General features: G+C 46.6%; 1 protein-coding gene across 1 annotated transcript in view; it reads left to right on the top strand.

Moving 5' to 3' along the window:
- Positions 1–12,455, top strand: part of LOC123487271 (slit homolog 2 protein-like) — a 12,768-nt gene extending 313 nt beyond the window's left edge. Inside the window, exons 1-3 of the mRNA XM_045218445.1 lie at positions 1–114; positions 1,247–1,318; positions 12,389–12,455. The exon at positions 1–114 is cut by the window's left edge and continues 313 nt beyond it. Coding sequence (XP_045074380.1) covers positions 1–114; positions 1,247–1,318; positions 12,389–12,455 — 253 coding nt within the window. The remainder of the gene's footprint in view (positions 115–1,246; positions 1,319–12,388) is intronic.
- Positions 12,456–12,500: the final 45 nt, after the last annotated feature.

Below are 12,500 nucleotides of genomic sequence, written 5' to 3' on the forward strand. Positions count from 1 at the left end.
GGCAGAGGGCCAGCCATGCCCGGCGCAGTGCTCCTGTTCCGGCTCTACTGTGGACTGTCACGGCCAGGGGCTCCGCGGCGTCCCCGGGAATATACCCCGTAACACAGAGAGACTGTGAGTATATCAACTATATAGGGTTTATTGTCTACCCTCCCTGAAGTTTATCATATAGCCCCCAGTGGTTTCCAACCAGGGGTACTTGGATCCCTGGGGGGTACTTGGCCTATCCACAGGGGATACTTGAAGAAGACTCATGAGATCATAGGGTTACTGGTCAAATGCACACAAAGGGGTGGGTACTTCAGGTGTACTCCCGGCAGAGCAAAAAAATTCAGTTGGTGGTAACAAGTAACCTAAAAAGGTTGGGAACCACTGATATAGCTAGCCATGATCATAATACATCGAGGCTATTATCTGCTGTAAAGGTCCCACGACAGAGTTGTCCAAAATAAGTCATTCTGGTGAACTGGTTCATTAACAGAACCCCAAAAGAACCTTGTGGATCGTTATAGAACTTTATTGATCATTAAAAAAGTGGTGGAGAGAGTGGAACCATTGGCCTCGGACAGTTAATTAATTTGGCCCGTTTAAATGAACTACATTGTGATATAGAATATATGACAAAAAAATATACAATAGAAAATATAATAAAATAGTATAGAAGAGATTACCGGTTACGGCCCAATTAACGTTATTCGGTAACGAGGTTCGTGAAGTTATGGGTTTATGTTTGACGTCTCGCGCTGTTGCAACGCGAAACCCTCAGCCCGACCGCGACACACACACACAGCTCGAACTAATCAAAAACGGATTTGGTGAGTTTACGTTTAAGTTAATAAAGCCTGTGGGATTGTTTTTCTACCCGCTGTGGAGATTGGTGTGATTTGTTAGGCTACCCCTGAAACATTTTAATTTATCCGTCACCAGATTGAACCAATGATCTCCTAAATGTAGCTACAATGACATTAAACGCCTCCCTTTATGTAGCGCGTTATTTGATAGGCTTCTCTCATCTGTAATGGAAAGAGGAAGCTGTTCCTGGATCCTGTGACGCTCCCCATAATGTTTATGTCATCATTTAATTGTGGGCTAGATCATGTAAATAACTAGGATGATAATAATAAGACATTAAATTGTAGGATGTGTTTTTATTGAAATATGTTTTATAAAAATTTTTTGTAAATATGCATGATTGTTTTTTTTTTGGGTCCATATTGTAACTCATTGTGACTTCTTGTTTCTCCAGGGATCTGAACGCTAATAATCTGACGAAAATCACAAAGGCCGATTTCGCTGGACTGAGGAATCTGCGCGTGCTGTAAGTAATAATAATAAGCCATTTAGCAGACGCTTTTATCCAGAGCGACTTACAGTCATGTGCGCATACATTTTTACGTATGGGTGGTCCCGGGGATCGAACCCACTACCCCTGGCGTTACAAGCGCCGTGCTCTACCAGCTGAGCTACAGAGGACCACATTGAGCTACAGAGGACCACCCTGTATAGTCGGCTATAGTTATTCAAACAGAACCTTTACAACTTCAAGCTTCATAGTTGACAACAGATCATTCACATGAAACACTGTAATGATTAAATATCATAGAAAGTTGCCGTTATTAAATTCATGTGGGTTTATCACCCTGACATTGAACATCACAATGAAGTGATGAACCATTTTGTTTGTAGTTCGAGGTCATAGAAACAAAAACAGACGTAGATATTTGTCAGCAAAGCATCTGTAGACTACGGGGGCCTTTATACAAGGCGTTTTCAGTAGCCTTTAAACTGGTTATAAATAAGCCTATAGGGTACGGTTAAGAGTCGTTGATATAAAGTTATAGCCTATCAAAACGTTCTCACAGTCTCACTGCAGAATTAGACGTTTTTACAAATGTCTAAATTGCTCCAAACCTCAAATGTTGAAGTCTAAATGACACATGACACGAGTTTGCAGATTAAGCCACCCGTCCGCAACACCCTAGCTACTATTTTAGTCATTTAGCAGACACTCTTATCCAGAGCGACTTACAGTTAGCGAGTGCATACATTTTTATTTTTCATACTGGCCCCCCCGTGGGAATCGAACCCACAACCCTGGCGTTGCAAACGCCATGCTCTACCAACTGAGCTACATCCCTGCCGGCCAGTCCCTGCCCTACCCTGGACCAATTGTGCACCGCCCCATGGGTCTCCCGGGTCGCGGCCGGCTACGACAGAGCCTGGCTACGAACCAGGATATCTAGTGGCACAGCTAGCACTGCGATGCAGTGCCTTAGACCACTGCGCCACTCGATGGTAATAACCTCAAAGACGCCCCCCTAGTGGCGATGTCCTGTATTTAGACACGCGGTTCCCACCTGAGCTCCAGACGTTTCAGGCAGATTAGGCAGGTACGGTTAAATTAAGGCACTATCTGACCGGGTTAAAGTTAAGGGTTATTGCTTGGGATACAGAAACAACTCTAGGGGTTAACTTCTGGCGTTAATTTCCGATTGGTTAACAATTCAGGCGTTAATTTCCGATTGGTTAACAATTCAGGCATTCATTTCTGATTGGTTAACAATTCAGGCATTCATTTCCGATTGGTTAACAATTCAGGCATTAATTTCTGATTGGTTAACAATTCAGGCATTCATTTCCGATTGAATGTTACGTTACGGATGAAGGTTTGGGATAGGGTTTAAACAGAAAAACAACTCCAGGGTTAAGTTTAGCCATGAAATAAGACTGTCCTTGCTAGCTCATTGTGGATGGATGTTGTAGTGCTATAAGCAGTGAGCTCCTGCTCCATAGGCTGTGGGTTCAATCCCAGCTCTGGGCTCTTGTTTTGAGTTTTTTTTTATTTTTAACCCCTTGTGGACGGTTTTGACAGCGTCTCCCGACGTCCTGGGGATCTTCGAAAACGTCAAATTCGGACTTGAACCTAGAGTGATCTCTCTGAGCCTATCCAGTAGCTCCATGTCTGTGTGACTCCATGTCTGTGTGACTCCATGTCTGTGTGACTCCATGTCTGTGACTCCATGTCTGTGTGACTCCATGTCGGTGTGACTCCATGTCTGTGTGACTCCATGTCTGTGTGACTCCATGTCGGTGTGACTCCATGTCGGTGTGACTCCATGTCTGTGTGACTCCATGTCTGTGTGACTCCATGTCTGTGTGACTCCATGTCGGTGTGACTCCATGTCTGTGTGACTCCATGTCTGCGTGACTCCATTCCATGTCTGTGACTCCATGTCGGTGTGACTCCATGTCTGTGTGACTCCATGTCTGCGTGACTCCATGTCTGTGACTCCATGTCGGTGTGACTCCATGTCTGTGTGACTCCATGTCTGCGTGACTCCATGTCTGTGACTCCATGTCTGTGTGACTCCATGTCGGTGTGACTCCATGTCTGTGTGACTCCATGCCGGTGTGACTCCATGTCTGTGTGACTCCATTCCATGTCTGTGTGTCTCCATGTCTGTGTGACTCCATGTCTGTGTGACTCCATGTCTGTGTGACTCCATGTCTGTGTGACTCCATGTCTGCGTGACTCCATTCCATGTCTGTGACTCCATGTCGGTGTGACTCCATGTCTGTGTGACTCCATGTCTGTGACTCCATATCTGTGTGACTCCATGTCTGTGTGACTCCATGTCTGTGTGACTCCATGTCTATGTGACTCCATGTCGGTGTGACTCCTTGTCTGTGTGACTCCATGTCGGTGTGACTCCATGTCTGTGTGACTCCATGTCGGTGTGACTCCATGTCTGTGACTCCATGTCTGTGTGACTCCATGTCTGTGTGACTCCATGTCTGTGTGACTCCATGTCTATGTGACTCCATGTCTGTGACTCCATGTCTGTGTGACTCCATGTCTGTGACTCCATGTCTGTGTGACTCCATGTCTGTGTGACTCCATGTCTGTGTGACTCCATGTCTGTGTGACTCCATGTCGGTGTGACTCCATGTCGGTGTGACTCCATGTCTGTGACTCCATGTCTGTGTGACTCCATGTCGGTGTGACTCCATGTCTGGGTGACTCCATTCCATGTCTGTGTGACTCCATTCCATGTCGGTGTGACTCCATGTCTGTGTGACTCCATGTCTGTGTGACTCCATGTCTGTGACTCCATGTCTGTGACTCCATGTCTGTGTGACTCCATGTCTGTGTGACTCCATGTCTCTGTGACTCCATGTCTGTGTGACTCCATGTCTGTGACTCCATGTCGGTGTGACTCCATGTCTGTGTGACTCCATGTCTGTGTGACTCCATTCCATGTCTGTGACTCCATGTCGGTGTGACTCCATGTCTGTGTGACTCCATGTCGGTGTGACTCCATGTCTGTGTGACTCCATGTCGGTGTGACTCCATGTCTGTGTGACTCCATGTCTGTGTGACTCCATGTCGGTGTGACTCCATGTCTGTGTGACTCCATGTCGGTGTGACTCCATGTCGGTGTGACTCCATGTCTGTGTGACTCCATGTCGGTGTGACTCCATGTCGGTGTGACTCCATGTCTGTGTGACTCCATGTCTGTGTGACTCCTTGTCTGTGTGACTCCATGTCTGTGTGACTCCATGTCTGTGTGACTCCATGTCTGTGTGACTCCATGTCGGTGTGACTCCATGTCTGTGTGACTCCTTGTCGGTGTGACTCCATGTCTGTGTGACTCCATGTCTGTGTGACTCCATGTCTGTGTGACTCCATGTCTGTGTGACTCCTTGTCTGTGTGACTCCATGTCGGTGTGACTCCATGTCTGTGTGACTCCATGTCTGTGTGACTCCATGTCGGTGTGACTCCATGTCTGTGACTCCATGTCTGTGTGACTCCATGTCGGTGTGACTCCATGTCTGTGACTCCATGTCTGTGTGACTCCATGTCTGTGACTCCATGTCTGTGTGACTCCATGTCTGGCGTGACTCCATGTCTGTGTGACTCCATGTCTGTGTGACTCCATGTCTGTGTGACTCCATGTCGGTGTGACTCCATGTCGGTGTGACTCCATGTCTGCGTGACTCCATTCCATGTCTGTGTGACTCCATTCCATGTCGGTGTGACTCCATGTCTGTGTGACTCCATGTCTGTGTGACTCCATGTCTGTGACTCCATGTCTGTGACTCCATGTCTGTGTGACTCCATGTCTGTGTGACTCCATGTCTCTGTGACTCCATGTCTGTGTGACTCCATGTCTGTGTGACTCCATGTCTGTGACTCCATGTCTGTGACTCCATGTCTGTGTGACTCCATGTCTGTGTGACTCCATGTCTCTGTGACTCCATGTCTGTGTGACTCCATGTCTGTGACTCCATGTCGGTGTGACTCCATGTCTGTGTGACTCCATGTCTGTGTGACTCCATTCCATGTCTGTGACTCCATGTCTGTGTGACTCCATGTCTGTGTGACTCCATTCCATGTCTGTGACTCCATGTCTGTGTGACTCCATGTCTGTGTGACTCCATTCCATGTCTGTGTGACTCCATGTCTGTGTGACTCCATTCCATGTCTGTGTGACTCCATGTCGGTGTGACTCCATGTCTGTGTGACTCCATGTCTGTGTGACTCCATGTCGGTGTGACTCCATGTCGGTGTAACTCCATTCCATGTCTGTGTGACTCCATGTCTGCGTGACTCCATGTCGGTGTGACTCCATGTCAGTGTGACTCTATTCCATGTCTGTGTGACTCCATGTCGGTGTGACTCCATAGGTTAACTTGAACCCATTTGCAGTCCACATAGTTCTAAGTAATTGCATGGCTTCAATAGCATTCACACTGATATAGGGGCTTAGGCCTACTGTAAATTACATTATGGCTGAGCATGGACGTGCCAAACATAGTCAATAAGCAAGATTACATTCAATGTTGATAAGGCCTACAAAGAGAACAAATAATTCTAATCAAATTCTAAACAAAACGAAACAACAACTTGTTTTAAATAGACTATGTTACACTTACAGGCAGCATCATTTCTCCCAGTGGGCAGATAATATTAAAACAACGCAGACTAAGGATGATTTCACAGGCATCCACACTTTTCACAGCAGCTGGACAAAAGATCCAATATAAATACAAAAAGGGAGAATGTCCACTCACCGTTCTACTGCTCCCAAACAGGCCTGTGTTTTGTGAACATAAATCGGAGCCATCGTACATATCGGATCGCATTCCCACATCTCCAGAAGTTGCAATTGCAATCGCGCCCGCAGATGTTGTCACCATAAAACCAGGAAGGTGAATCATTCTAGTAAGGTTGGTTTTAATAAAGGTAAATACCTGTCAATTTGTGGGAAAAATCACCCTGATTTAACTCTTTGGTATTATCCCAGTTTACCTATTTGCTTATGGTCTCGACCTACGCCTACGCGAACTGTTAAAAAAATTATACGATAAAAAAAGATTCCATTTTATTTGGAACGGCAAGCCAGACTAAATTAAACGGGCCTATTTATATAATGAATATGAATTCGGAGGACAGAAATTATTAAATATCAAAACATTAGACCTATCACTAAAAGCTTCAGTCATACAAAAGTTATACTTAAATCCGAACTGGTTCTCTAGCAAATTAGTAAGATTGTCTCACTCCATGTTCAAGAATGGCCTTTTTCCCTTTATTCAGATTACAACCTCTCACTTTCAGTTATTTGAAAAGGAAATCATCTCCCAAATATCACTATTTCTAAAACAAGCCATAGAAAGTTGGTTGCAATTTCAATTTAATCCTCCAGAAAAGACAGAACAAATAATGCAACAAATATTGTGGTTAAACTCAAATATACTAATTGATTAAAAAAAAACATATTTGTTTGACAAAATGTTTAAAAAAGGTATAATCTTCGTAAAAGATATCATCGGTAGGACTGGTGGAGTTATGTCGCACATGCAGCTAACAAAAACATATGGAAATGTCTGCTCTACCCAAAATTACAACCAAATAATTGCAGCCTTACCGCAATAATGGAAGAGGAAAGTGGAAGGGGGAGAAAGTAAGGAACTTGTCTGTCGGCCTTGCATTAAAGAACATTAATTGGTTAAAGAAAACTGTGATAAATAAAAAAGTATATCAGTTTAATTTAAGGACCAAAGGATTGACAGCCGTCCCATATAGATTGCAAAATAGTTGGGAAGAGATTTCTGACGTACCGATCCCATGGCATAGTGTTTATGAACTGATACGCGAAACGACACGGATTCAAAACATAGAATCTTTCAATTTAAATGATTGTATAAAATTCTTGCTACCAATAGAATGTTATTTATATGGGGGATACAATCTTCCCAGCTCTGCAGATTTTGCTGCGAAGAGACAGAATCCTTAGATCATTTGTTTTGGTTCTGTCCATTTGTAGCTTGTTTTTGGACACAGGTCCAGGAATGGCTAAAGGATTGAAATATTTACCTGGAGCTAACCCTGCAGATAGCACTACTGGGTTATCTGAAAAGTCATTGTCAATCGATCAATAACATAATAATACTATTAGCAAATTTTTTATTTTCAATTCACAATCTGTAGAAACAATGAGAATAGAAAGGTTCAGAACATTTGTAAGACATCACAGTACAGTTGAAAAATATATGGCAAATAGAAATCCAATATGGATGGTGTTAAGAGATAGATGGGAGGTGTTGAATGGAATTGAAGGATGGGACTAATAACAACTAACAACAAATAATAACAAGATAACTACTAATGTAAAGCATACTGTGTCCATAATAAGTATATAGGTTGCAGGTTGGGAGCTTTTGTGAAGGAGCACAGTTAGAAAGATATGGCATATAGAAGCAAACTGGATGGACATCATGAAAATGATCGGAGAGGTTGAGGGTAGTGGAAGTTCAGGAGAAAGAACAAACAAAATATAATTACTGTAAAATTGACTGTGTCCATAAATGTATATAGTATGTATAAGCTGGAAGTAGAGGCCTAAGCATTGTTGTTCACTAGTTTACTCCAAGTAGGGAAGGGGTTGGAAAGTAATAAAGGGAAATATATATATTTTTAAAAAGGATATGTATGTGTATGTATGTATGTATGTATATGTGTGTATGTGTGTATGTGTATATATATATATATATATATATAAAACATGGGGGATTGGAAGTGATGCAGACAATTACATTGATGGAAGTTACAATCTATCTACAATATTAAGCTGATCTACCCACCAATTAAAAAAAATAAAATAATAATATTCCACAAGTATTATCAGCTTAACTGTTTTGTACAGATAATTATCAGACTCAAGTTACAAATGCTGGTAAACACTCAAATACATTTAGTCAACATTTTTACACCAAAGTAGTGCACTGAGCCTTTACTAGTCCTGTATTAGAGGACCCATATAGACGTCTTCACCACCAGCAAAACAATGTTTTCTTCCTGTCTGTCTGTCATGTAGCCTAATGGAGGCTGCTGTCTGTCTGTCTGTCATGTAGCCTAATGGAGGCTGCTGTCTGTCTGTCTGTCTGTCTGTCTGTCTGTCTGTCTGTCTGTCTGTCTGTCTGTCTGTCATGTAGCCTAATGGAGGCTGCTGTCTGTCTGTCTGTCTGTCATGTAGCCTAATGGAGGCTGCTGTCTGTCTGTCATGTAGCCTAATGGAGACTGCTGTCTGTCTGTCATGTAGCCTAATGGAGGCTGCTGTCTGTCTGTCTGTCATGTAGCCTAATGGAGACTGCTGTCTGTCTGTCATGTAGCCTAATGGAGGCTGCTGTCTGTCTGTCATGTAGCCTAATGGAGGCTGCTGTCTGTCTGTCTGTCATGTAGCCTAATGGAGACTGCTGTCTGTCTGTCATGTAGCCTAATGGAGGCTGCTGTCTGTCTGTCATGTAGCCTAATGGAGGCTGCTGTCTGTCTGTCTGTCTGTCATGTAGCCTAATGGAGGCTGCTGTCTGTCTGTCGTGTAGCCTAATGGAGGCTGCTGTCTGTCTGTCTGTCATGTAGCCTAATGAAGGCTGCTGTCTGTCTGTCTGTCTGTCTGTCATGTAGCCTAATGGAGGCTGCTGTCTGTCTGTCTGTCATGTAGCCTAATGGAGGCTGCTGTCTGTCTGTCTGTCATGTAGCCTAATGAAGGCTGCTGTCTGTCTGTCTGTCATGTAGCCTAATGGAGGCTGCTGTCTGTCTGTCATGTAGCCTAATGAAGGCTGCTGTCTGTCTGTCATGTAGCCTAATGGAGAATGCTGTCTGTCTGTCATGTAGCCTAATGGAGGCTGCTGTCTGTCTGTCTGTCATGTAGCCTAATGGAGGCTGCTGTCTGTCTGTCTGTCTGTCTGTCTGTCTGTCTGTCTGTCTGTCTGTCTGTCTGTCATGTAGCCTAATGGAGGCTGCTGTCTGTCTGTCTGTCTGTCATGTAGCCTAATGGAGGCTGCTGTCTGTCTGTCATGTAGCCTAATGGAGGCTGCTGTCTGTCTGTCATGTAGCCTAATGGAGGCTGCTGTCTGTCTGTCTGTTCGTCATGTAGCCTAATGGAGGCTGCTGTCTGTCTGTCATGTAGCCTAATGGAGGCTGCTGTCTGTCTGTCTGTCATGTAGCCTAATGAAGGCTGCTGTCTGTCTGTCTGTCATGTAGCCTAATGAAGGCTGCTGTCTGTCTGTCTGTCTGTCTGTCTGTCATGTAGCCTAATGGAGGCTGCTGTCTGTCTGTCTGTCATGTAGCCTAATGGAGGCTGCTGTCTGTCTGTCTGTCATGTAGCCTAATGAAGGCTGCTGTCTGTCTGTCTGTCATGTAGCCTAATGGAGGCTGCTGTCTGTCTGTCATGTAGCCTAATGAAGGCTGCTGTCTGTCTGTCATGTAGCCTAATGGAGAATGCTGTCTGTCTGTCATGTAGCCTAATGAAGGCTGCTGTCTGTCTGTTGTCATGTAGCCTAATGGAGGCTGCTGTCTGTCTGTTGTCATGTAGCTCTAATGGAGGCTGCTGTCTGTCTGTCATGTAGCCTAATGGAGGCTGCTGTCTGTCTGTCGTAGCCTAATGGGAGGCTGCTGTCTGTTTGTCTGTCATGTAGCCTAATGGAGGCTGCTGTCTGTCTGTCATGTAGCCTAATGGAGGCTGCTGTCTGTCTGTCTGTCTGTCATGTAGCCTAATGGAGGCTGCTGTCTGTCTGTCTGTCATGTAGCCTAATGGAGGCTGCTGTCTGTCTGTCTGTCATGTAGCCTAATGGAGGCTGCTGTCTGTCTGTCTGTCTGTCATGTAGCCTAATGAAGGCTGCTGTCTGTCTGTCTGTCTGTCTGTCTTTCTGTCTGTCTGTCTGTCTGTCTGTCTGTCTGTCTGTCTGTCTGTCTGTCTGTCTGTCTGTCTGTCTGTAATGTAGCCTAATGAAGGCTGCTCTCTGTCTGTCTGTCTGTCATGTAGCCTAATGAAGGCTGCTGTCTGTCTGTCTGTCTGTCTGTCTGTCTGTCTGTCTGTCTGTCTGTCTGTAATGTAGCCTAATGAAGGCTGCGCTCTGTCTGTGTGTGTGTGACCGTGTCTCTATGTGGTTGACAGGAAGGCAGGCAGCAGCAGCACCTGTTAAAGTACTGAGGCTGGATCCGTATCTGGAGCTGTTGCTGCCTCTCCTCAGTGTTAATGCTGCCTCTCCTCAGTGTTAATGCTGCCTCTCCTCAGTGTTAATGCTGCCTCTCCTCAGTGTTAATGCTGCCTCCCCTCAGTGTTAATGCTGCCTCTCCTCAGTGTTAATGCTGCCTCTCCTCAGTGTTAATGCTGCCTCTCCTCAGTGTTAATGCTGCCTCTCTCAGTGTTAATGCAGCCTCTCCTCAGTGTTAATGCTGCCCCTCTCCTCAGTGTTAATGCTGCCTCTCCTCAGTGTTAATGCTGCCTCTCCTCAGTGTTAATGCTGCCTCTCCTCAGTGTTAATGTGCCTCTCCTCAGTGTTAATGCTGCCTCTCCTCAGTGTTAATGCTGCCTCTCCTCAGTGTTAATGCTGCCTCTCCTCAGTGTTAATGCTGCCTCTCCTCAGTGTTAATGCTGCCTCCTCAGTGTTAATGCTGCCTGTCCTCAGTGTTAATGCTGCCTCTCCTCAGTGTTAATGCTGCCTCTCCTCAGTGTTAATGCTGCCTCGCCTCAGTGTTAATGCTGCCTCTCCTCAGTGTTAATGCTGCCTCTCCTCAGTGTTAATGCTGCCTCGCCTCAGTGTTAATGCTGCCTCCTCAGTGTTAATGCTGCCTCTCCTCAGTGTTAATGCTGCCTCTCCTCAGTGTTAATGCTGCCTCTCCTCAGTGTTAATGCTGCCTCACCTCAGTGTTAATGCTGCCTGTCCTCAGTGTTAATGTACATGGGAAGTGTCAGGAGGGAGTTATTTTAACCGGCCGGCCCCAGGGACATGTGTTACGCTCATTAACTACACAGGAAGTGATAGAGCGAAGGACTGAAAGACAGAAAGAGATAGCAGTCAGTACATGTAACCACGGAGGGAGGAATGCAGCTCAGAGAAGGAGAGAAGGCGGGAGAGAGGGGAAGAGAGAGGGGAGAGGGGGAAGAGAGAGGGAGAGAGGGGAAGAGAGAGGAGAGAGAGGGGGAAGAGAGAGGGAGAGAGGGGGGAAGAGAGAGGGAGAGAAGGGGGAAGAGAGAGGGAGAGAGGGGAAGAGAGAGGGAGAGAGGGGGAAGAGAGAGGGAGAGAGGGGGAAGAGAGAGGGAGAGAGGGAAAGAGAGAGGGAGAGAGGGGGGAAGAGAGAGGGAGAGAGGGAAAGGGAGAGAGGGGGGAAGAGAGAGGGAGAGAGTGAAAGTGAGAGGGAGAGAGTCTTGTAGAAACAGGTTTCTAACCATGTATGTTTTCAGGTTAGGATTTCTCCTTAGCTGGGTTTTGGGTGGGGGAGGGGATACCCATTATTTTGGGTGGGTGTGTGGTGTTGGGTGTCGCTCGACTGTTTAAAGTGAATGGCAGTGTGGGGTAGGAATTTCTGACATACCTCTAGAGATGATGTATATATATTGTATGTGTGTGTGTGTGTGCGCGTGCATGTGTGTGTGTGTGTGTCTTGGTCAACACTATGTAAGTGAATGTCCTATCAACACAGTAAATTAACCTCTGTCTCTCTCTCTCCCTCGCCACCTGTCCTTTCTCTCCCCCTCTCCCCCTCTCTCTCCCCCCCCCCCCCCCCCCTCTCCCCCTCCCCCTCTCTCCCCCCCCCCCCCCCCCCTCCCCCCCCCCCCCCCCCCTCCCCTCTCCTCCCCCCCCCCTCCCCTCTCCTCCCCCCCCCCCCTCCCCCCCCCCCCTCCCCCTCCCCCCCCCCCCTCTCCCCTCCCCTCCTCCCTCTCTCTCTCTCTCCCCCCCCCCCCCCCCCCCCCCCCCCCTCCCCCCCCTCCCCCCCCCCCCCCCCCTCTCCCCTCCTCCCCTCCCCCCCCCTCCTCCCCCCCCCCCCCCCCCCCCCCCCCCCCCCCCTCCTCCCCCTCCTCCCCCCTCCCCTCCCCACAGTCAGTTGATGGAGAATAAGATCAGTCTAATAGAGAGAGGAGCCTTCCAGGACCTGGAGGGAGCTTGAGAGACTGTGAGTCAAAACACTGTCGCCATTTTACCCTCCATACAC

This window comes from Coregonus clupeaformis, unplaced genomic scaffold (genome assembly GCF_020615455.1).
Source record: "Coregonus clupeaformis isolate EN_2021a unplaced genomic scaffold, ASM2061545v1 scaf1588, whole genome shotgun sequence".
Classification (NCBI taxonomy): Eukaryota; Metazoa; Chordata; class Actinopteri; order Salmoniformes; family Salmonidae; genus Coregonus; species Coregonus clupeaformis.